Source organism: Leptonychotes weddellii, chromosome 1 (genome assembly GCF_054177405.1).
Source record: "Leptonychotes weddellii isolate Sample4059 chromosome 1, ASM5417740v2, whole genome shotgun sequence".
NCBI lineage: Eukaryota > Metazoa > Chordata > Mammalia > Carnivora > Phocidae > Leptonychotes > Leptonychotes weddellii.
The window spans coordinates 17,581,395-17,602,341 of record NC_138369.1 but is presented as its reverse complement, the minus strand read 5'-3'; the positions used below and the strand labels follow the sequence as shown (position 1 = coordinate 17,602,341).

Here is a 20,947-nt window from a genome sequence, read left to right as displayed (position 1 = left end):
AAAAAAAAAAAAGACTTGGGCTCTGAGAGTCCAGAACAACCAACCCCTTGACCAAATGAGAACATGGAGGCCCAGAGACTGGTGGGACCTGCAGATCAGAGAGGCCCAGGCTCTCTGGACCGAAGAATTGGAAGCCAGTTGGTCACTTACCAGGAGGTGGAGGCTGAAGAATGAGGCATGCCTGTCCCGAAGGAGCTCCTGGGGGGGGCGAGGATCAGCTCAGATTTTGGGTGGCCCCCATTCAGGGCCTGGTGCCTGTCCCAGCACCTGCGGCCCAAGGTCTGGCCAAGGCAGAGATGAGGGAAGGAAAGCCGGGGGTCTGAGCTGGGGTCAGGATTCATTTCATGGATCATAGCTGGGTCAGGCCCAGGTGGAGTCAGGGGGTCAGGGTCATGGTCAAGGCCAGGATCAGGAACAAATCTGGGGTCTTGACCAATATCATGGGTCAGGCCCATGGAGGTCATAGCCAAGGCTGGGTCAGGGGTCCAGCTTGGGCATCATTACCAGGCCGACTCGGGCGCGGCAGGTGAAGCCATCGCCCACTGTGTGGGCTGCGTCACAGGTGCATGTCCTCTGGCCATCCCCCATGCTTTTGCACACGGCATAGGGGCTGCAGCCTCCATTATTCTGATGTAGGGACAGGAGAGAGAGGCATCAGTGGCTCCCAGACTCTTCTGCCCCACCCAGCCCTGGGTAAGGGGCCATGAAGAACCCTGTCCAAACCCCAAAGCCCTGTTGGCTACTGAGCAGTCAGATTCGAGCCTGTGGGAGGGTGGCTCACCCTTCAGAGGCCTTTAGGACCCTGACAGGGGCAAGGAGGGCTGGTTCCCGCCTCGGTCCCCTTCCCCTGTGAAATGAGGTGGGGCTGGGGCCTGACCTGGGAGCAAGGGTCCAGGAGGACGCAGGTCCGGATGCCATCCCCGCTGTAACCCTCACGGCAGCTGCAGGAGACCTGTCCCAAATCCTGATCAGTGCGGCTGCTGGGACCCAAGAGCAGGCCAGCACCCTGGACAGAAGGAGCACCTCCTCCCCGGTCTGAGGGGGGCCCACCCTCTGAGGGAACGGTACAGCCTCCGTGTCCGCCTCTGTTGTGCTGACCTGCTGGGGGCCTGTGGGGATACAGTCAGCATGCATGTGACAGCCCCCGTGGCGGATGAGACAGCCGTTGACTTCTGTGGGGGGAGACGCTAGGATGAGAGGCAGCCCTAGGCAGCCCTTCCATTCATCTGTGCCTTCAGGTGCTCACTGCCAGGCTCTCAGTGCCCCCCGTGGGCCCCTCAGCCTCACCTAGTCTTATAACACTGAAGCCAGAGCCCTGGCCCCACGTACGCCCAGGGTGGGGGTCCCAGGCTCACCCTGGCACAGCTCCCCATCTCCTGTGTAGCCATCCTGGCAGGTGCACGTCCGCTGCCCAGGCGCCACCTTGGTGCAGTTGGCGTGGGGGGAGCAGCCCCCATGGTCCTGCGCACAGGGGTCCACCTCTAGGGGCAGATGATCCCAGAGAGTTGCAAGGAGCAGACACAGGGACAGCGTGGGGCCAGGGGAGAAAGGAAGAGGTCAGAGGGAAGGGTGAGACCCAAGATGGAAACCGGATGGAAACTGGCCCCAGAAGGACTGGTGAGGGCTCTGCAGGGAAAGCGTCAGGGTGAAATTCCACGGAAAATCTCAGGGTGGGCGCCCGGAGCATTCCACGTGACCCAACCTGAACAGTAGCTGCCGTTGCCCGAGTATCCTGCGGCACAGACACAGGCCGGGGCCGCCGCCGAGTCCTGTAGGCAGCTGGGAGGGATGGCATTAGCTCAGCCTGGGCCGGGCCTGACCCCAGGGCCCCTACCCGCTTGCCCACCCACCCCAGGCTGAGTTCACTCACTTGGCATTGGGGTCGCACTTCTTTGGGCATTGAGGGCCACTGACCTCTGGGAGGGGAGGGGGTAGGAAGATGGTTCTGGTCGTTTGGACCGGGGAAGTACCTCCCCAGGAGTCACCCTCCTCTCCCCCTTGAGGCTACTCACTCTGATCACAGCGGGGGCCCTGCCAGCCCACATTACAGACACAGCTTCCGTTCCCTTGAAGCCCCTCCTGGCACAGCCCATGGGCACAGTCACAGACTGGGAGCAGGACAAGGGAGGACAGGAGTTGCCCAGTGCCTCCCCCCTGCCCCGGCCGGGCTGTCTCCGCGCTTGCTGTCCTCTGCCCTCCCCGGCGCTCACCTCCAGCACAGTTGGGCCCATAGCGGCCCAGCTCACACATCTCACAGGCGGTTCCGTGGAAGCCCTCGTGGCAGCGGCACTCCCCACTGCCCAGGAGCCTGTCCTGGCACTGCCCGTGGCCCGAGCACACACCGCCCTGACCCCCCGGGCACGGCTCGCACAGTGTGCCAAAGAAGCCGGGGCAGCAGTCGGGCACCTGTGGGGAGGGGGCAGGGAGGGGCCGGGCCCAGGCCAGAGGTGGGGAGGAGGGAAATGAGCCGGGGGGGGGGGGGGGGGGGGGGCGGGGCCAGGCCTTGAAGCCAGCCAATGACGGGAGCAGGGACCAGGGAAATGGAGGCTACCTTCTACGACCCTCCCCTCCCCGTGGCAGGGGTGAGGAAACGGAGCCTCGGGCCGGGGATGGCTGTGCCGGATCCCACAGTGAGGGACCGACTGCGCTGGGCCCACAGCGGCCCCTGGGGCCTGCTTGATGGGGTCCAGGCTGAGCCCCTTTGCCCTCTTCCCATCCCCACTCCCTGGGGCATGGCCACAGGACAGACACTGGCCCCGCTGACTTCAGACCTCTCCGTCTGGGCCCTGGCTCCACTGGCCTCACCCTAGTCCCAGTCCTGCCTCTGCCCTTGACATCTAGCCCGGGTTCCTCCCCTGTGCCTGCCCTCCCACCTCCCCCTTTCTGGTCAGACTCGGGGGTGGGGGTGTTGCGAGGCAAACCTGGATCCTCTTGGCACATGTGTAAGAACAGCCCCGGGAGAAGGAGGAGCCAGATCGGTAGACACAGCTCTTCTTGGGGGTGATCTGGAAACGGGGACAGGCAGGAGGGCTTAGCCTGCGGCTTGGGTAGGGCCAGGGCAGTGAACAGGAAGCCAGGCAGACAGGGATCATTGGATGAGCAGGACAGCAGATCAGGGACGGGTGGAGACAGGCCGACCTGGGCGCAGGCAGCCCTGGCCTCTAGGAGAGGTGGAGCAGCCCTGGCTGTTCCATGCTCCAAGGTGGGGGGGGGGGGGCAGCCAGCTGGGCCCTGGGAGTTGGACACCTTCAGAGCAGAGAGCGCTGCTGAGCCCCTGTCCTCACCTCCAGCTGGAAGCCCTGAGTGCAGCGGAACCTTCGGGAGCAGTTTACACATTTCTCCTGGGGAGGTGGGGGGGAGTCAGGTGGTCCTGGGATGGGGCCCCCAAACCCACCTTCCTTCCTCTCCCACCCTGTCCCAGTGCCCCTCCCTGCCAGCCAGGCGAGCCAGCATCTCCCAGCTCCGAACCCCCCCAGCTCTTCTCCCCACACCCCCCCCACACCCCTGGGCCTCAGGCTCTCACCCGAAGAGACTCGGCGTGGCTGTGCAGACAGCGGCTTGAGCCCACGGTCAGGACCCCCGACAGGCCAAACAGCGAGCGGCCAGGGGCCTCCAGCACAGGGCCTTCCAGGAGCACATGGTTCACCTCGGGCTGAGGAGTGCGGTGGGAGGCTGAGTCCATCCCCCAACACTACCACCCTCGCCTTGGGGCTATGGGCTGGTGGGGGAGCAGGGGGGGTCTCCCAGGATGGGTGGTCTCTGGAGCAGAGGTTGCAGGCTCCCTGCCCCCCACCCCTGCAGACCTGGCCGCTATGGTTGTAGAAGACGAGCCAGTGGGCGGGGCCCAGGAGCGAGTTGCGGTGTCCCCCTCTCTGCAGGGCCTCCACGGAGAGTGCCTCCCCCAGGATCACGTGGTGCCGCACGGTGTCTGCGTCCTGGCCGGAAAGCCCGACAGAGAAGCTCAGGGGCTCCAGGGACTGCCAAGTGCCCAGGACAGGACATTCCACCCGCCTTGTCCCTTTGCCATGGGATGGGAGGCTCACTCCGGTTTTCATCCTCCCCCTGCAGTGGCCCCATCCCCGTGGCCTCACCAGCCTGCTGCTGTTGCCCCGGGCCTCCAGAGAGCGGTTTGTGGGCACGAAGATGGTGTAGGCCGTGGCAGCCTCAATCTGGGGCACCAGCTTGTGGTGCTAAGGGCAAAAGGCGCCAGGGTCACCGATGGGCCTAATCGCCCTCGGCCCCGACCCCGGAGCCAGCCAGCTCCCTCCAGGCCCGGGGGAGGGCACCCCAAGCGGGCACTCCCCCTCTCTCCTCTGTTGCTCACCTGCAGTAGCTCCCGGAAGAGGCGGAAGGCAGGCACCAGGTCCAGCTGCTGCAGCAGGCCCTGCCTGGGTAGCACGTCCCCCCTCGGAGGCAGTAAGACCTGCCGTGGGGGGCACCGGGGCTGGTCAGCACGCCAGTGCCCCTTGGCCTAGGCAGTTCCCCCCACACACCCCTCTGGCCGTACCTGGCTGAGGACGTGTAGGACACCATTGGTGGCGAGGAGATCGGCCACATCCACGCTGGCGTTCTGAACCCAGACCCTCTGGAAAGCAGCAAGCAGAGCTCAGCCACGGGTAGGCACAGATGGACACTTAAGAGTCAGTACCACATCAACAGAGATTCTGCTGGGCACACAGGCATCTCCTGGCGGCCCCCAGCCTGGCCCGGACACCTGCAGAACCTACCATGGCCTCCAGACCCACCCAGGGCCCATGCACAAGAGCGACAGGCGTGCACGTGCAGACAGAGAGACACAGACGACCCCAGGCAGGGCGGTCCCTGACGGCCCAAAGACACTGAGTAGCCCCCTGCTGGCCCTGGGCAGGTCCCGGTGACTTCAAGCTCAGCCCCGGGGGGCCCTGGCCTGGGAAGATGGTGGCCACTCGAGTTCCCTCCCATGCTCTGCACGGCCCCCTCTGCTATCCAGCGTTCACCACGTACCCCACTGATGTTGTGAATCTCCCAGCGTGTGGTAGGGCTCAGGGTGGCCACATCCTGCCCACCCAGCCGGGTCAGCTCCTCCTCGGACAAGGCACCCTGGAGAAAATGGGCCCTGTGGGGCGTGGAGCCAGGTTAGTATAACCAACAGAGACCCCTGGGACTGGGCTCCACCCCAAGAGGTGGACACAGCTGGGATGAGAACCTCCGGAGGGGCGGGGTCTCGCACGGAAATCTCTTCCCCACCCCGGGTCCCCGCCCTGGCTGCCCACCTGACCAGTTGCCGCAGCGCCCTTGGCTGTAGCCAGAAGGCCTGGTCCTCGGGGCTCAGCCTACGGATGGCAGACTCAGAGGGCACCAGGGCAGTGACTCGGCTGTCGGTGGGAAGAGTGAGGCCAGCACTCTGTGCGTGTGGTGACAGGGGGACAGGAGGAGTGATGAAGGTAGCCACCTGAGATTGCTTGCTCCCAGCCTCGAGGCCTGCCCCTACCTCCAGCTCTTGGAGATATTATGTGTCACTTCTACATCCAGGGAGGCCTCCTGGATTTGAGCCTCAACCCCAGTATTCTGCCCTGTCCTACCTTGATCCACTGGTAGAAGACGGAGAAGTGGGCATTTGCCTCCAGCTCCTAAGGGGAGGGAAAGAGCTGAGGTCATCAGTCTAGGGACAAATCCAAGCCCCTTCCTCACCAGGACCCTGAGTACTGTCCTTTCTCACCTGAGGTGCACTAGAGGACTCCCCCGACCCAAGCATAGGGACCCACTTACCCGGAAGATGTCTCCGTAGCAGCTGAAGCCATCACCCCCGTAGCCAGAGGGGCATGTGCAGACCCGCTGACCTCCCCCCACAGCCCGGCAGGTGGCCTGGGGTGGGGGTGGGACAAAGAGACAGGGTCCTCCGTTCAGTACCCAGATGGCAAGCTGGACAGCACCCAGCCTACATCTCACCCTTATCACCTATCCTCCTGCCGTTTGTCTGTCCTGCCAACCGGCCCCACCATCTGTCTATCCAGCCAGCCAGTCTGCATTCATGTTGCTCCCTTGGTTTGCGTGGCCCTGCTCTCCAAGATCACTGAGCATTTGACGTGAGTTACCCCAGCCCATCATGACAGATGGGTTGGCAAAGCCCAGGGCAGAGGGAGCACCCAGGAAGGGAGGGCCTGCCCTGAGAGCAGGAGGAGCTAGCTGGGAGGCCTTCCAGAACACATGGGCAGAGAGAGGTCAGGGTAGGCACAGGAGCATGGAGTGGGGCAGGGGGTGGAGACTGGAGGCAGGGCAGGGGCTGGGGCCTTAACAAGGAATGGAAGCCCTATGCTGTGGGTGAAGGGGTGACACGGGCTGGATTTGGGGCTTAGAGAGATTCCAATCCTGGCCATAGACAGGGACACCCAGAGAGTGGACCAGAGCTGAGGCCCACCCAGAGAGCCTCCCCCGGGCCCTGGGCCCCCACGGCCCCTCACCAGGTCATGGCAGCCACCGTTGCCTGCCCGGCAGGGGTCAATAGGACTGCACTCATAGCCATCCCCGGCGAACCCCAGCTTGCAGGTGCACCGGCTCTGGAGAGGTTGGGAGCAGAGGGCCTCAGCTCACCAGGGGCGCCCACCCTCTCCTCCTCTGCTCCCCCGCTCTCCGTGGGCCTTGTCCCCTGGGGAAGCTTGTTCAGACCCGAGGAGCTTCTCCCACACCCCTCCATAGAGATCCCTGTTCCAGACCAGAAGCCCGAGGCCCTGAGGGGAGCCTGGCTCTCAGGAAGAGTCCAGAGAAGGGATGGCATTGGCAGGGAAGCATCCGTGGGGAGTTGGTACCCCTCTGCTCTCAGGCCTGAGAGAGGCGAGCAGTGTGTGGTGAGTGGGCAGATGTCTTCGAGGCCGGCCCCAGGGATGGTGGCACACACTTACCTCTGACCCTGCCACCCCGCTCTGATCCTTCCCGCTAAATGCCCGAGTCCGCGGCTTGTTCCCACTGCAGCTGAGTGACCGGCGATACTCCCAGATCTCAGCTGCCCTCGTCTGCAACTTGGGGGCATCTCAACCTGCTTATTCTGGTCCTCAGTTCAGCACTTTAGAACTGTGTACCTCCTCATGGAGCTGGGGGTGCAGGCGGGTGGTCCAGCCATCGTGGGGCAGGTCCCTGCACTCGCTGACCCTGAGCCAGCCAGGCCTGGCCTCCCCGTCGGCACAGTAGACACGTGCGTGCTGCCCGGTGCTCGGGGTCATGGGCCTGACCTGCCTCACATGGAAAGCTCCAGATGCTGAGACCCTGTGGCTGGAGTCTGAGGCTGCAAACTCCACAGCTGGATTTCCAGGAGTCTAGAGGGTTCGGGATGTTACTCCCCTGGGGCAGGAGTCTCCTGCTTTGCTCAGCACGGCATTCCTAAGTCTAGAGCAGGGACCAGCACGCCTGGTACCCAATGGGAACCTGACGAGTGAAGGAAGGACCTAGTTGTCAGAAGACAGTGGCCCCAAGGCCAGGTAGAGCAGAGGACTCGCGGACCCGGTTATGAGAGTCCTCATCCCCGAGGGACAGGAGCCACGGCCTTGGTGGAACAAGGTGTGGAACAAGCGGCCTGGGGCTGGCGCTGGCACGTGCCTGCCTTTAAAACCGCCCCGGCCTTTGTGTTGTCTCCTGCACACTTCGGCTCCTTCTAGAACGGTCGGCACTACCTTTCAGACCTGGATTCTCACTTGTGCCTGGGGTTTGAGGTCCCGAGCTAGAGTTCTCGGAGTGGATGCCCCTGGAGCCAGAGTGGGGTGAGAGTCCCCCGGAACAAATACCCACCCCCCCACACACACACACACACCCCGGCTTGAGGCCCGCCGAGCCTCACCTGCCCAGGTCCCACATAGCTGCAGAGGGCGTCGGCATGACAACCGCCTCTCGCATCCAGCTCGCACTCGTCGATGGCCACACAGACACGGCCGTCCCCGCTCCAGCCTTTGTGGCATGTGCAGTGGTGGGTACCCCGGGCCCCAGGGACACACTCGGCCTGTGAGAGCCACGGTTGTGACCCAGGGCTGCAGGGCGGGGGGGCTGAGGAAAAGGGAGTCCCCCTCCCACCCCCGGGTCAGGACTTCAGGAAGGGCCAATGAGACTGACATTTTCTGAGCAGCCACCACGGTCTGGGTGGGAGCAGGGGTTTCCGGGCACACAGGAGAGGCCGTCGCCCTCAAAGCCATCGAGACAGACACACCTGGGGCAGGGGAACGAAGGGCCTCCCGTGAGCCTCTGGACGAGGCTGGAGGCTGGACAAGCCGACATGCACGGTCACGGACGAGGCAGAGAGGAAATGCGATGCTCACCTGGTGACGCCCCCCTGGCTGATGCAGCGGGCCTGTGGGTGGCAGTGCTGGGCCCGCTCAGCGGGCCCACAGTTTCCCGCGGACTCGTTACAGAAGCGGCCGCTGAAGCCCAGGGCACACGTGCCCTGCTGGCACACACCCCCGCTGCCTGGACGGTTGTCACAGAGACCGTGGACACAGCCGCAGTCTGCAGGGAGGACATGGGGACGGGAAAGGTGAGGCGGGGGCAGGGCTGGCTGGGAGCCAGGATGCAGCTGAGGGGGCGCTGGGAATGTGGAGGACGGCAGCCAGCGCAGATATGACTTCAGGGTCACAAAATCAGGGGCCACCCCAGACTCAGGGGAAATGCAAGGGGGGCATTTGTTGCTTTCAGTCATCCCATTCTAGCTGCCCTGCCCCTAACACCACCATCCGAAAGTTCTTCTGTGCATCTGACCCAAATCCTGCATGCTTTAGATTAAACCACAGCTCTCGTCCTGCCTGGCATGGGGGAAGGAGACATCACCTATTTTTGTTCTCAAATCCTGCTCCCCTTCCTCTGGCCTTCACCCTTGCTCCTGGCGCTCTATTCCCCTTCTTGGGAGTCCCCAGCCCCCTTTCCAAGCAGACCCTTTTCTCCCTGGCAGGCAGCATGGGCCAGGACCACCCACCTTCCTGGCACCGGTCTCCATGCTTGTTTGGGTTGGAGCAGATGTGGCAGGCGATGCCCTTGTAGTTTGGGAAGCAGAGGCAGGCCCCATTGCCCCGGACCCCATCGCTGCACTGGGGGTGGGAAGGAAGCAGGACTGGTCATGGGGTGGGGACTGGCCTCATCCCCTCCCCGCACACATTCACTGTCCATGGGCTGGCTCTGAGCCCCTTCTCCCCCTGGAAGAGACCTCCAAATCACTGGCTCCCCAAAAGACACCTGGCCCTGGAGGCTTCATGGGTGACCTTGGCTCAACCTAGAAATCCACAACTCCTGTGCTGATCCCTGGCCCAGCACTAAAGTAACTCTGACGTTACAAAGTGGCAAAAACAGAACACCCAAAGAAACCACTGACGGGGCGCCTGGGTGGCTCAGTCGGTTAAGCGTCTGCCTTCGGCTCAGGTCATGATCCTGGAGTCCCCGCATCGGCCCTGCATCAGGCTCCCTGCTCAGCGGGGAGCCTGCTTCTCCATCTGCCCCTCACCCCATTCGTGCGCTCTCTCTCGCTCTCTCGCTCTCTCTCTCAAATAAATAAATAAAATCTTAAAAAAAAGGAAAACCACTGACAAATAAACTTCATGAGGTTTGGCACCTTTTAGGTGCCAAAATCCAACTACTTAATTATTTCTTTTTTTGTGGTGGACAGGAAAGCAAGGTTTACTCAGTGATAGTAAAGCAAAGTTTACTGAGTGATAGTACAAAGCTCCCAAAGAGGGAGGGGACCCGAAAGCGTTGCTCTGATTATTTCTAATTAAAATACTAAAAACAATATGGCCCAACTTCCTCTGCCCGGCTGTGGGAAACCCGAGGCCAGGGAGGTGGGCCAGCTCAGACACACGAGGAGCCCCGGCCGACTCACACAGCTGCCCCCAGGGCTGGCGTACTCACGTTGCCTTTGCCGTAGCAAGGGTTGGAGAAGCCCCCGGGACACTGGGCACAGTCAGGCCCAAAAAACCCTTTGCAGCAGCCAGGTTTCTGTGAGAGACAAAGCGTGTCGGAGGGTGAGTCTGGGGCCCCAGCACGCCCACCGCCCAGGCCGCTGTTGCCCCCAGGCCCCACCTGTACAGCGGGGTACAGCCCCTCGGGGGTGCAACCCAGCTCTCCCAGGGAGGCAGCCTGCTCCGCCCCAGAGGGGAGGCTCCAGCCTACGGCGCAGGGAGCACCCTTGCCCGGGCTCACCAGGACGGTCTGGTTGCAGTACTGAGCGCAGCCCTTCTTCAGGACGTTGAGCCCAGTAGGGTCATGGGTGTAGACACACTCCTTGGGGAAGATGTCCTGGGGTGGGCGGTGCAAAGCTGGTCAGCAGGTGTGGGTCCTGAGCTGGCCCCCTTTGCCAGGCAGCACGGGTCCAGAGACCTCGCAGCGCTCTGGATCCAGCACCCCTACCCTTAGTGGGGCCGAGGGGGGCTGAGCCTCCGGGTCCAGCTGAGCCCCGTAGCCCCTCCTCCCCGCCTTGATCCAGGGCAGAAGTCTCACTGGGCAGCCCTGAGGGCCAGGCCGAGGGACACTCACCAGCTTCACACTGTTGGGGGGGCACGTGCTCGTGTTCGGGGCTTGGCAGTCCACACAGGAGCCCTGGGCAGGGCAGGGGGAGGCGGGGCAGAGTTAGTCATGGTTTATTTATTCAGCGGACCCTAGGAAAGTGGCATGGAGCCAAGGCCTGAGGTATGAGAGAGTCAACGACAGGAGGGCCAGGGCAGAAGGAAGAGCAAGGGCAAAGGCCCTGCCATGGGGAAGGGCTGAGTGTGGGAGTGTGGGCATCGTAGCAGAGGGCAGGGCCGGAGGGCCAGAAGATGTGGGAGTGATCTCGAAGGAACGATCAGCACGACCGCTGAGGCCTGGGGGTGGGGGTGTGGGGTCTGTGCCCAGGCCCCAGCCCCACTGTCAGCCTCCCCGCCCGCTGGAGGAGAACAAGCAGGCCCGGGGCCCCCAGCACGTGGTGTCTGCTCACCGCCACGATCTGGTGCTGTTCCTCGCTGCAGTGCTTAGGCAGGATGGGCAGGATGGTCGGGGGCAGCAGGACGCCCTCCAGCATATGGATCACGCCATTGGAGGCCAGCACATCCACTCTCCGTAGAGGGAGCCCCTCTGGTCCCAGCAGAATGCGCCCCTGTGGCAGAGCCCAGTGTACAAGCGGCCCAGCCTGGCAGCCCCCCGGGCCCGCTGCCGCCCTTACCCCTACAGCCCAGCCTGCAGGCCATCTCCTCTTCCCTTTCCCTGGCAACGCTGCCCGCTCTGGCAAAACCCCTCCAGCCTCCGGGCCCTGAGCCCCATGGAGCGCCAGCCCCCTGCCCTTGTAACCACCCTCCACATCTTTGGAGCCCTCCCTGTCTGTTGGGCCCCAGGAGAGGGATATGATCTGTGCCTGCCTCCCACGTGGCCCCCCTGCAGGGCCTGCCCTCCATGGGGCTCGGAGCACAAAGGCAGGTCTGAAAGAGGCCACACCACTGGCCAGTCATCACCATCCCCTCCATTGGTCCATTCATTCCAGATTTGGTTTGTGGAGCTCACCTCCTCGGAGATATTCACAACCAGGACCTGGTTTGCCATGGTGAGGACCCGGCCCTTGGAGATGAGCTTCTCAATGGTCAGCTGGGTGGAGGAGAGGGTGCCCTTAGGCCGGGCACGAGCCATACCGTAGGGCCCCACACGGCCCCGCCCAGGTGACTCACAGCTACCACGTTGGTCCCTAGACTCTCTTTTGCACCCTAAGTGTCCAAATCGATGGGGAGAGGAGAAGGGGCCCTGGGAGACCAGGACCTACAGGCAAACTTCCAGAAGCCCAGCCGAGGGTACAGGCTGGTCTCCCTGCCAGAGCAGAGCCTCTCACCTGGCCGTGGCTGTAGATGTGGTACTTCACCAGCTCCTGCAGTTTGGACAGACCCTGGCAGGAGAGAGAGGGCGTGGCAGGGGCCAGTGGAGGCCCAGGTGCCCCATCTCCCCCATTCCTTCTCCCCGCCGAGCTTACCGCTGTGAAGAGGTAGATCAGGCGGCCATCCCGCAACTTGTCCACAGCCTCGTTGCTTGGGGCAAAGACTGTGAAGGGCCCAGGCCCATCCAGGATGGAGGGCAGCCCACAGTTCTGTGGCAATGGGAAGGAGACTCAGGGAGGCTCTGTGGCCAGCCTCCACCTCTGAGCCCTGCTGGGGCCCTGCCACCCTCAGCCTGCAGGGAACTCCCGTGAGGAGGAAGTAGGAGACAGCGGCAATGGGTCCATGCTACCACAGAACCCCAGGATGGTGACGGGCAGGTTCTAGGATGGGGGTATGGGCAAGGGCCCGTGCTACTCCAGAGCCCCAGATCACGGTGAGTTAGTAATGAGGGGTCCTGGCCCAAAAGATCAGATGGGCTAAGGCCTTTCCCAACAAACTCACCTCCAGGATGGTTTCGAAGCGGCTGAAGGCCTCAGTAGAGGCAAGGATCTGGCCGATGGTTCTCTGTGGCAAGGGATGAGCATGAGAGCCCCAGAGGAAAGGGGGAGGCTGCTCCAGCCCCAGCGGGGAAGGAGCTCTGTTCCAGCCCCGCCCAGAACCGCCCAGCCCGCTCTCTGAGCTCTGTGGGGCTCAGAGGTCACCCAGTGGCACCAGGTGGGGAGAGGGGGGAGGGCACTGGCTTACCTTGGGGTCCTCGGGGAGCTCTGGTGGGGGCTGCCACTGCAGGGTGGTGACCAAGTGGAAGACGCCGTTGGCCGCCGGGTAGTTGGTCTTGTGGATGGCAAACGTCTGCTGGGGGTGCTCTTTGTACTTGTAGGTGTATTTCTGCTGAGACGTGAGGCCTCTGGCTCATCTGCGCCACGTGCCAGCCTCGTGTGCCGAGGCTCCGTTCCACCTCCACATCTCTGCCCGGGCGGCGTCCCCCACCTGGGGCTCCCTGGTCCCCGGGCTGGGGTGGCCCTCCTTACCGTGAAACGGTTGAAAGTGACGGTGATCTCCTGCCCCGCCAACGTCCACCACCTGCGTGTCTGCTGGGTCCCTGGCTCCTCCAGCATGTGCTGCCCTGCAATGATGTGCTGTTTGCAGAGCTGCCGGGCGAGGGACGCCTGTGGGCACAAGGGGACCAGGGCGCTGAGCGGGCCCAGGGTGGCCACTGGCCGCCATGACACCCCTGCCCCAGCAACAGAGCGGGCAAGAGGCCTCCCGGGCCTCGGTTCCCCAGAGTCTGGGCCCCGAAAGCCTGGGGCAGGCTCCGGGGAGGAGGCGAGGGCTGGCAGCCAGCTCCTCGAGGGGGCGGGGCTCACGTTCATGGTCCTGGAGGAGACGGACGAGAGCGAAGGTACCAGCACCGTGAATGGGCCCGACGTGGTGAGGATCTGGCGGCAGCCCTGGTCTGGGAGTCATGAGAGGGTGGATCAGAATGGATCCGGGAAACCCTCAGGCATCAGTCCTAGGTTTTGGAGAGTTGGGTGGAGGGCACTGGGCCTAGGTCTAGGGTAGATGGGAGGCATCAGGATCGGGCGTGGGGGGAGCTAGCCCCCACCGCCAGTCACGCACCCCACCGCAGCCCGCTCTGCTTCCACAGCTCGTGGGCAGAGACAGGGCATCTGTGCAGGGTCTGCCCCTCGCTCCCTGCCGGGACCGCGGGGTGTGAGGGACAAGGTCATGGGCAGGTGGGGGGGTCACACACCCAGCATGGCCAGGGAGACTCTCAGCCACAGGAACACCACACCCAGCTGGCCAGCCTTCTGTATCTCGTGCAGTAGGTGTCCGTAGCAGGCTCGCCCGTCCCCTACCTCGCCCTCCTTGCACACGCAGCTAGGGCCATGGGTAGAACTGGTCAGGGCAGGGGGTGCGGCCAGTCCCTACCTCCTGGCCCTCACCCACCTGTCCCCCCCTGGGCCCTTGACCTGAGGGTGCACACATGGGCACCCTTGCCCCTGCCCAGACCACCCTGTCCGCTCTGCCCCCAGTGCCCACCTGATCTTCCCATCGGGGGCCACCTGGCAGGTGGCCGACCGGTCACAGGAGTGAGGGAAGCAGTAGGCGAAGCAGCCCGCAGAGGCATTGTGGTTGACGCTGAACAAGCCTGGCTTACACAAGCAGGAGGCCTGGGCCACCAGGCAGGGGAAGGAGGGTGGAGTCACATCCATGAGAACCACCAGCACCCACAGAGCTATGCTCAGCCGCCACACAACCCGCTCAGGGCTGCCATCCTCCTCCCAAGTTACAAATGGGCCATCTCGCAGGAGGCCCATGATTTGCCCGGGCCGAATCGCCAGCGTGGGTGGGGGCCGCACGGCACAGGCCTGGCCCAGGGCCCCGGCTCACCTTGCCCGGTCTCTGGTACTGACACGAGGTGGAGTTGCTGGGGCAGCCACCGTAGTTGATGGTGCATGGATCCTGGGGCAGACACACCGTCCCATCACCATGGTAGTCCTTGGGGCAGCGGCACTGTGCCTGCCCTGTGGGGCTCACCGAGCACTGGGCCAGTGGGGAGCAGGGTGATGACTGGCAGGGGTTAGGGGCTGCCAGGGCAGAGAGGGAGAGAGAGCGCCCAAGTGAGCTGGGCACCCAGGAGCCCCACCACCTCCATAGCGATGGCCCAAAGAGGAGGTGAGCAGGTCGATCTAGACCTTGGGGACAGGCCCCTCCTCAGGGACAGGTTGTACTTGCCGTAAATGGCCAGACTGTACTTGCAGGTTTAAAAGGATGTCCTCCCAGCCCCTGCTCACCCTGAGCTTGGGCCTCCAGCCTCTAGGTCACAGACTTACCTCGGCATTCTCTGCCCTGCTGGGTGTGGCCAGGCAGGCAGCTGCAGGCAGGGGCCTCCGCAGAGCACTGGGAGTTCTGGGGACAGTTCAGGGCCCGGCAGACTGGCAGCTCTGAATGAAGAGAGGGGAGTGTTGTGGTGGCCCAAAACTCCAGGTTGGAAGGAACACAGGTGCAAAGATGCTCTGCCCAATGTGCTGTGTAACTTTGGCCAGAGCCTTGCCCTCTCTGGGCCTTTGGGCAGTGGAGGTCTCAGATGACATTCCCTCCCCCTGACCAGCTGTGTGCCTCTCCTACTTAGAAAAAAATAAGGCTGTGGGCAGAGGTCCCGCTGAGGCTCAGGCCCCATCCCTCACCCAGTGGCCTCTTTTGCTCTGGCCACTGAGGACCTGCCACCCCCGGCTGCCCCAGCAGCCCCACCTACCTTGGTCACAGCGGGGTCCGGTGTATCCAGCAAAGCACAGGCAGCTTCCATCCCCCAGTGGCCCATGGCTACACACGCCGTGCACACAGCTGCACACTGGGAGGGACACACAGGGACGCACAGGGATACTGAGTCTGCATTTCTGCATTTCTAGAACTCAGCTCCCATAGGCACAATCTCGGGAGTGTGGAGCTGTGATGCGGGACCATAGTGGTGATTGGAGCCCCGAGGGAGGGACCTGGCCTAGCCCGGGGGCTCGGAGGGCACTTACTGGAGAAGGCCTCCGAGAACAGCACGGGGCTGGAGGTAGGAGGAAGCAAAGCTCATGTCCCAGGAGGGGGACTGTGAGGCTGAGGGGCTGGGAGGGAGGCTGCTGGGGGCTGGCTATACGGACAGGTCTCCTTGGGCCCCCACATGGGCAGCGGCCCTGCTCCCTTGCCCTGACAGCACTCACCTGACTGGCAGTTGGGCCCGAACCGGTTGGGGTCTTGGCACTCCTGGCAGGCGGAGCCACCGAAGTTTTCCTGGCAGAGATTTGCACCCAGTCAGTGTGGCCTCTGTACTGCCCCCCACCCCCCAGCCCTGCTGGGCCCTTACCTGACACACGCAGGTCCCATTCCCGTTGATGCCATCCAGGCAGCTCCCATGGCCATTACACGGGGTCTCAGCACCCCCAGGGCACTCTGTGGACCCCCCCAGAACTCAGCTGTGCCCCGAAGAACTCATGCTTCACCCCAGACCCCAGCAGCTCTGGGCAGCCCGGCCCCTCCCTGGGGCAGCCAGAGCCAGGCAGCCAAGCTATGTTGGCTCTCACTAAGGATCCATTTACTGCAACAGCTGAAGGACGTGCAGGCAGATGCTGCAGAGAGGGAGCCCGGGGCCGGGATACGAGGAGCAAGGCTGGGGCCCCCACCCCGTACCATAGCACTGGGACCCCCAGTAGCCGGGGCAGCAGGCCTTCTCTACCACATCCTTCCAGCACTCCAGGCTGCAGCCACTCATGGACATCAAAGAGTCCCCCAGCTGCACCTCGTAGCTGGGGACAAAGGTGGGCAGGGTGACAGGAGGGCCTCCCAGTCGGCAGCCCCCAGCCCCGCCTCCCCACACCAGGTTCTAGCACTCTAGCTCTACTTCTCCTCTCTCTGCCTGGCCCGGGGCTGAGCACAGGGCCTGGCACATGGTAGGTGCTCAAGAAACACCTCCTGCCCTGACTCCCCCTTGTTCTTTCCTCCCTATCTCTGCCCCACCAGAGGGGCCAAAGGACATGCGGGCAAGTGACTGCCCTCACTGCCCACGCCTGCCAGGCTCTCCCTCGCCCCCCGCCCCCACCCCTACCCCACGGATGCTCCTGGAAGCGGGCAAGGACAGACGGAGGCAGGGACCCGCACCGGCAGTCCTGGGATATCTTCTCTGGTAACTCCCGAAGCCAGCCTGGGGGACACATCCGTCTCTTGATAGCGGGACACATGGTGCAGGGGATGCGAGTGACAAACTTGGTCTTCACATCGCAGCGTCTGGACCGCACCTGGGCCACGGGGGGTGGGGGGAGGGTGTTTGGAGGGAGGGGCCTGGCCCCTGCGCCCAGTCCTGACTCTGCTCTGACTGAGCCAAGGCCCAGCACCTCTCTGCAGGCCTCGCTTCCCCGCCTGTTCAGCAGTGAGCCCAGGGAAGGCCCCGGGACACAGGGAAACCTGCCTGTCACAGGTTGTCACTGCCACAGTGTGTTCCTATGTCCACAGCCATGGACTTCTGCCCAGGGCCACAAACACGCACCCAGGAGCCTCAGAGTCTATGCCTCCCGACGTGAAGAGAACCCAGCCATTTTGTTCTACCTTAGCCCATTCAGTTGGAGAAACTGGACCCCAGACCCCAAACCACCCAGGGCCTGAGTATGTCAGGGACCAGAACTGGACTCTCGCCCTAGTGTCCCTTATCACTGCTCACTGAAAAACAAACAATACCACAGCGGACGCTACTTGGGGGAGCACAGCAACTCCATTCCCAGGCACACACAGAGCTCACCTCGGGGCTGGCCCTCCGGTCAGCGCTTCGCCCCGAGCGTGTCCCCACCGTGCTGCCAAATGACCCTGTCAGCAAGCTCGAGGGCCCTCAGCTGCCCCGGGGGGCGGGGGAGACCCAGCAGCCAGCCCCAGACCCAAGAGGCAGGCCCATGAAAGCAGGCGTGCGCGAGAGGGTCTGCATGCCTTCCTACGCCCCGACCCCAGGCCTGGCCCCCGGCCCCTCACACCAGCCCGGACCCAGGGGGCCACGGCCCATCATTGGTGTGGCAATGCTGGCAACGAGGAGGCTGAGAAAACCCAGGTGGCTTCCCAGGGGAGGTGACAATTGAATTGGAGCTGAAAGATGCCCAAGAGCTGGCCAGAGTAGTGCCCCTGGTAGAGGGGACAGGAGAGGCAAAAGCCAGGAAGTGGAAGGAGAAGACGACCATGTGTGAAAAAGCAGAGAGCCGCCGAGGAGAGGGGCCAGTGGCCGGGCCAGAGAGGGGAGGGAGCCTCAGGGCAGCCCCAGGACTGGTTTGTTTTAAATGGGTCCTGGGGGCGCCTGGGAAGCTCAGTCGTTGAGCGTCTGCCTTTGACTCAGATCATGGTCCCAGGGTCCTGGGATCGAGCCCCACGTCGGGCTCCCTGCTCAGCGGGGAGTCTGCTTCTCCCTCTCCCACTCCCCCTGCTTGTGTTCCCTCTCTCACTGTGTCTCTCTCTGTCAAATAAATAAAATCTTTTAAAAATAATAAATAAATAAAATAAATGGGTCTCTGGCTGCTGCAGAGCAGCAGGGATGGTGGTAGGGAAGGGACCGTCCCCTGAGGGTGCCGAGCGCCAAGAAAGCCCAGGCCTGCAGTCCCATCCCCTGGCCTGCCACGGCGCCTGCAAGTCCTCCATTCCTGGGGCGACCTTCGCGGATGGCAGCCCTGTGCCCTGGAGGAGGGAAGCTTCAGTCTTTGTTGTACGTGGGAGAAGGGACCATAGGAGGGTGCGTGTGGATGGAGAAGAGGTTCCGGGGGCCTGGGGAGGGACTCAAGAAGATGTTCTCATCTAAAAAAGGCCGAACACGCTGTGGTTTGAAGGGAGTGAGCCAGAGCATTTCTCCTAGAACACATTACAGACATGAGGCCGCTCAAAGCAAGAGAAAAGGAGAAACGGCGGCCTGGCACGTTCTTCCGGGGAACATGAGGCCCCGGGGCCCCTCTCTGCCACTGTGATTTGGCCCTTTCCGCTCATGCCTCTGCGGTTGGCAAAGAAGGAAGTTGCCGAGAGTGGTCTCAGGCTGAGCCGTGGGGCTGAGTGCTGTGGTCTCGTTCCCCACCTCGGGGATCCGTCTCTGCTGAGCCAGAGAATGTCTAGGAAGTTGGGTAACTCCAGGGCTGGGCAGCTGCTGGCTCAGGGCAAAGGCACCCTTGAGGGCCACCTGGCCAGGAGCGCCCAGCTGCCAGGGAGGCCACCACCAGCCCGGAGACCGACCGGCTTTCAGAGGAATGGTCAGGCCTGGCTAAGGGCTCAGGAGGGAGAGAGGGAGGGAGGGAGGGAGGGAGAGAGGGTGGTGGGGTTTGGAGGGCAGAGGTGAGCAGAGGAGGAATCAGGAGCCTCCTGTCCCCACCGGGGACACACTCACTCCTAGGCTGTCGCATTGGAAGATGTGTGGGAAATGGTGAAGGGTGGATAAGCCAGCCAAACCCTACTTCTCATGGGGAAGCACACCGGGCCCCTCTGCCTGGAAGGAGCACCAGCCTCCCCAGAGCATTGTCTCGCCACTGGTCCCTCTGGATCACAGCCCAATGCTGAATCAGATCCCCTTCTTCCCGGGGCACCTCGGGACTGCCTGAGCCAGGCGGGTGCTGCCCCCCCCCGCCCCCCCCAATCCAGAGCTGATTTTGCAACGTCTGCTTCCCACAGAGACAGTCACGCTGCTGGGGAAGTTCAGGAGACATGAGGTATTAAGCCTGTTGAAAGAAGGTGGGAGAAATTCCCCCCAAGCTGGGGTCTGGGTCTCAGAACCCAAATTCCCTCAGGGACAGCACCCCCTCCAACTGCTTCCCCTGCCCTGGATCAGCGCCCTTCTCCCTCCACGCCCCAGCTTGAGACCACAGGCGCCGCCAGCACCAGCACAGAGGCGGCACTGAGTAAAAGACTTTTGAACGGACGGGGGCTAGGACCCCCTCCTCCAGGAAGCCTTCCTTGCTTCTACTGCCTGAACCTATCTCTATTTACGTTCTGCTTCTGCCCCTCACTGGCTGTGTGACCCAGAGGTCACCCCTACCCCTTGGAGCTTCAGTTTGCTGATATTTGGAGTGGGCCTCACGCTACAGGGGTGCCAGGAGGGCGGGGTGACTGAGGACATGTGAGAAGGCCTGCGCTGCCGCGCCCCTGGCCACAGGCACCCCCGGGACTGTCTGCCCCGCCCAGGCTGGCGGGGCCTCAGCCCGAGAATACAGCTGAGAGGCAGGCAGAGCACAGGTCTCCGAGGAGGAAAAATTCCCAGCGTGAGGCGGCAGGCCTTTGAAATCCCCTCGTATTCCAATACCGTGCGGGCAAACTGGGGCAGGGAGGGAACAGGAGCCCACTTGCCCGGCTTAGCACAGCCTAGAACCCTGGGCCCTTCTCCCACCATGGTCACCCTTGCAGCTTCTGGCCTCCCATCCCCAACCCGGAGCTGGCCTGGCCTGGCAGTGGGGTCCCGAGCACGTCCCTCTTCTCCGTACCTCAGCCTGCCTGCTAGTGATAGGGGGAGAGTTGCAGCTGCCCCAAGAATCAGATGGACTTGGCCTCACAGGGGAGGGACCCTCATCTGCAGGCTGGCCCCCGGCCAGGCAACTCTCTCTCCATCCTCAGGGTGGGAGGCTCTTCCAGAAGCTCCGGGGCCTGTGTAGACCCGCAGATGGGCAGCCAGGAGGTGGCTGGCACGCGCGGCCCTGACAACCACACCCTGGGCCCATTTCTGCGGATCACAGGCAGTGGTCAGTCAGGAGCAAGGCTCCAGAGTCGGACTGATCTGTCTCCATCATCCTTGGGCTCTGGCTTCCTCAGGCAGAGAACAGGACCCACCGCCCAGGGGGGCGCGCAGGGGTAATGCCCGGCTGTGCCCAGGCTATGCACTTGGTAAGCTCTCGGGGTTGAGGGTGTTACTGTTGGCTCCTGTTTACCCAGAGAGACTGGGGGTGAGCAGACCTCCTTCCCCCCCCCGGGGCCGGACACAGGCACACACATGTGTGTTCCACGTGAGCCTGTTGGCTGGCTAGCCCCTCCAGGGTTCAGGGGCACTCCTGGCTCCAACCCCCAGGCCAGGCTCACAGAGAGCCCAAGCCTCAGTCCGGGCAGGGAGGGCAGGAGCTTGGGCCCGGCTCTGTCCCCCTCAGCCTCAGGCTGGGGAGCCCTGGGATGGCTGCCCACACCACATTGGGGCTGGTGGGCCGAGCACGGTCAGAGGAGGGCAAGGCAACACACGGCCGCCAGCCCGGGAGGTGGACCCACACACAGAGCAGCCTGCGCAGGCAGACCCAGCGGCCCAGCCCTCTGGGCCCGCTTGGAGGGCAGACGAGTCACGGCGGCCCTGTGTGTCCCCAGACCTGGGCCCTATCTGTGTACCCCCCCTCCCTGCTCCCACCACTGGCCAGCAGGACCCGAACACCGCGTCCCCCTGCAACTGGCTCACACTCACCTTCTGCCCCCTGGTGAAGCTGGAGCCTGCTAGGCAGAAGGCCAGGAGGCAGAGCAGGAGGCGGCCCCGGGGCCCTGCCATGGCTGGTGACGGCGCACACCGTCCAGGACAGTCAGGGCAACCAGTGTGGGGAATGAGCTCTAGGAGGCAGGCACAGGGCAAGTGGCGGGTCGGCCGG

General features: G+C 63.4%; 1 protein-coding gene across 1 annotated transcript in view; it reads right to left on the bottom strand.

The window, feature by feature from the left end:
* The window catches only part of STAB1 (stabilin 1), a 24,212-nt gene extending 3,265 nt beyond the window's left edge, over positions 1-20,947 (bottom strand). The window contains exons 1-46 of the mRNA XM_081805704.1: positions 20,770-20,947; positions 16,485-16,621; positions 16,017-16,132; positions 15,694-15,779; positions 15,551-15,620; positions 15,097-15,192; positions 14,675-14,785; positions 14,232-14,428; positions 13,881-14,011; positions 13,591-13,718; positions 13,205-13,293; positions 12,869-13,006; positions 12,585-12,725; positions 12,342-12,404; positions 11,936-12,049; positions 11,798-11,851; positions 11,479-11,559; positions 10,919-11,077; positions 10,480-10,542; positions 10,147-10,242; positions 9,856-9,942; positions 8,930-9,041; positions 8,280-8,466; positions 8,077-8,170; positions 7,808-7,966; positions 6,441-6,536; positions 5,749-5,844; positions 5,562-5,609; positions 5,253-5,383; positions 4,984-5,095; positions 4,508-4,585; positions 4,325-4,423; positions 4,092-4,190; positions 3,804-3,935; positions 3,524-3,652; positions 3,285-3,341; positions 2,922-3,005; positions 2,211-2,406; positions 2,013-2,108; positions 1,871-1,916; positions 1,703-1,779; positions 1,356-1,481; positions 1,099-1,172; positions 878-952; positions 505-627; positions 10-198 (exon numbers count right to left, since the gene is read on the bottom strand). Coding sequence (XP_081661830.1) covers positions 10-198; positions 505-627; positions 878-952; positions 1,099-1,172; positions 1,356-1,481; positions 1,703-1,779; positions 1,871-1,916; positions 2,013-2,108; positions 2,211-2,406; positions 2,922-3,005; positions 3,285-3,341; positions 3,524-3,652; positions 3,804-3,935; positions 4,092-4,190; positions 4,325-4,423; positions 4,508-4,585; positions 4,984-5,095; positions 5,253-5,383; positions 5,562-5,609; positions 5,749-5,844; positions 6,441-6,536; positions 7,808-7,966; positions 8,077-8,170; positions 8,280-8,466; positions 8,930-9,041; positions 9,856-9,942; positions 10,147-10,242; positions 10,480-10,542; positions 10,919-11,077; positions 11,479-11,559; positions 11,798-11,851; positions 11,936-12,049; positions 12,342-12,404; positions 12,585-12,725; positions 12,869-13,006; positions 13,205-13,293; positions 13,591-13,718; positions 13,881-14,011; positions 14,232-14,428; positions 14,675-14,785; positions 15,097-15,192; positions 15,551-15,620; positions 15,694-15,779; positions 16,017-16,132; positions 16,485-16,621; positions 20,770-20,850 — 4,953 coding nt within the window. The 5' untranslated portion in view covers positions 20,851-20,947. The remainder of the gene's footprint in view (positions 1-9; positions 199-504; positions 628-877; positions 953-1,098; positions 1,173-1,355; positions 1,482-1,702; positions 1,780-1,870; positions 1,917-2,012; positions 2,109-2,210; positions 2,407-2,921; positions 3,006-3,284; positions 3,342-3,523; positions 3,653-3,803; positions 3,936-4,091; positions 4,191-4,324; positions 4,424-4,507; positions 4,586-4,983; positions 5,096-5,252; positions 5,384-5,561; positions 5,610-5,748; positions 5,845-6,440; positions 6,537-7,807; positions 7,967-8,076; positions 8,171-8,279; positions 8,467-8,929; positions 9,042-9,855; positions 9,943-10,146; positions 10,243-10,479; positions 10,543-10,918; positions 11,078-11,478; positions 11,560-11,797; positions 11,852-11,935; positions 12,050-12,341; positions 12,405-12,584; positions 12,726-12,868; positions 13,007-13,204; positions 13,294-13,590; positions 13,719-13,880; positions 14,012-14,231; positions 14,429-14,674; positions 14,786-15,096; positions 15,193-15,550; positions 15,621-15,693; positions 15,780-16,016; positions 16,133-16,484; positions 16,622-20,769) is intronic.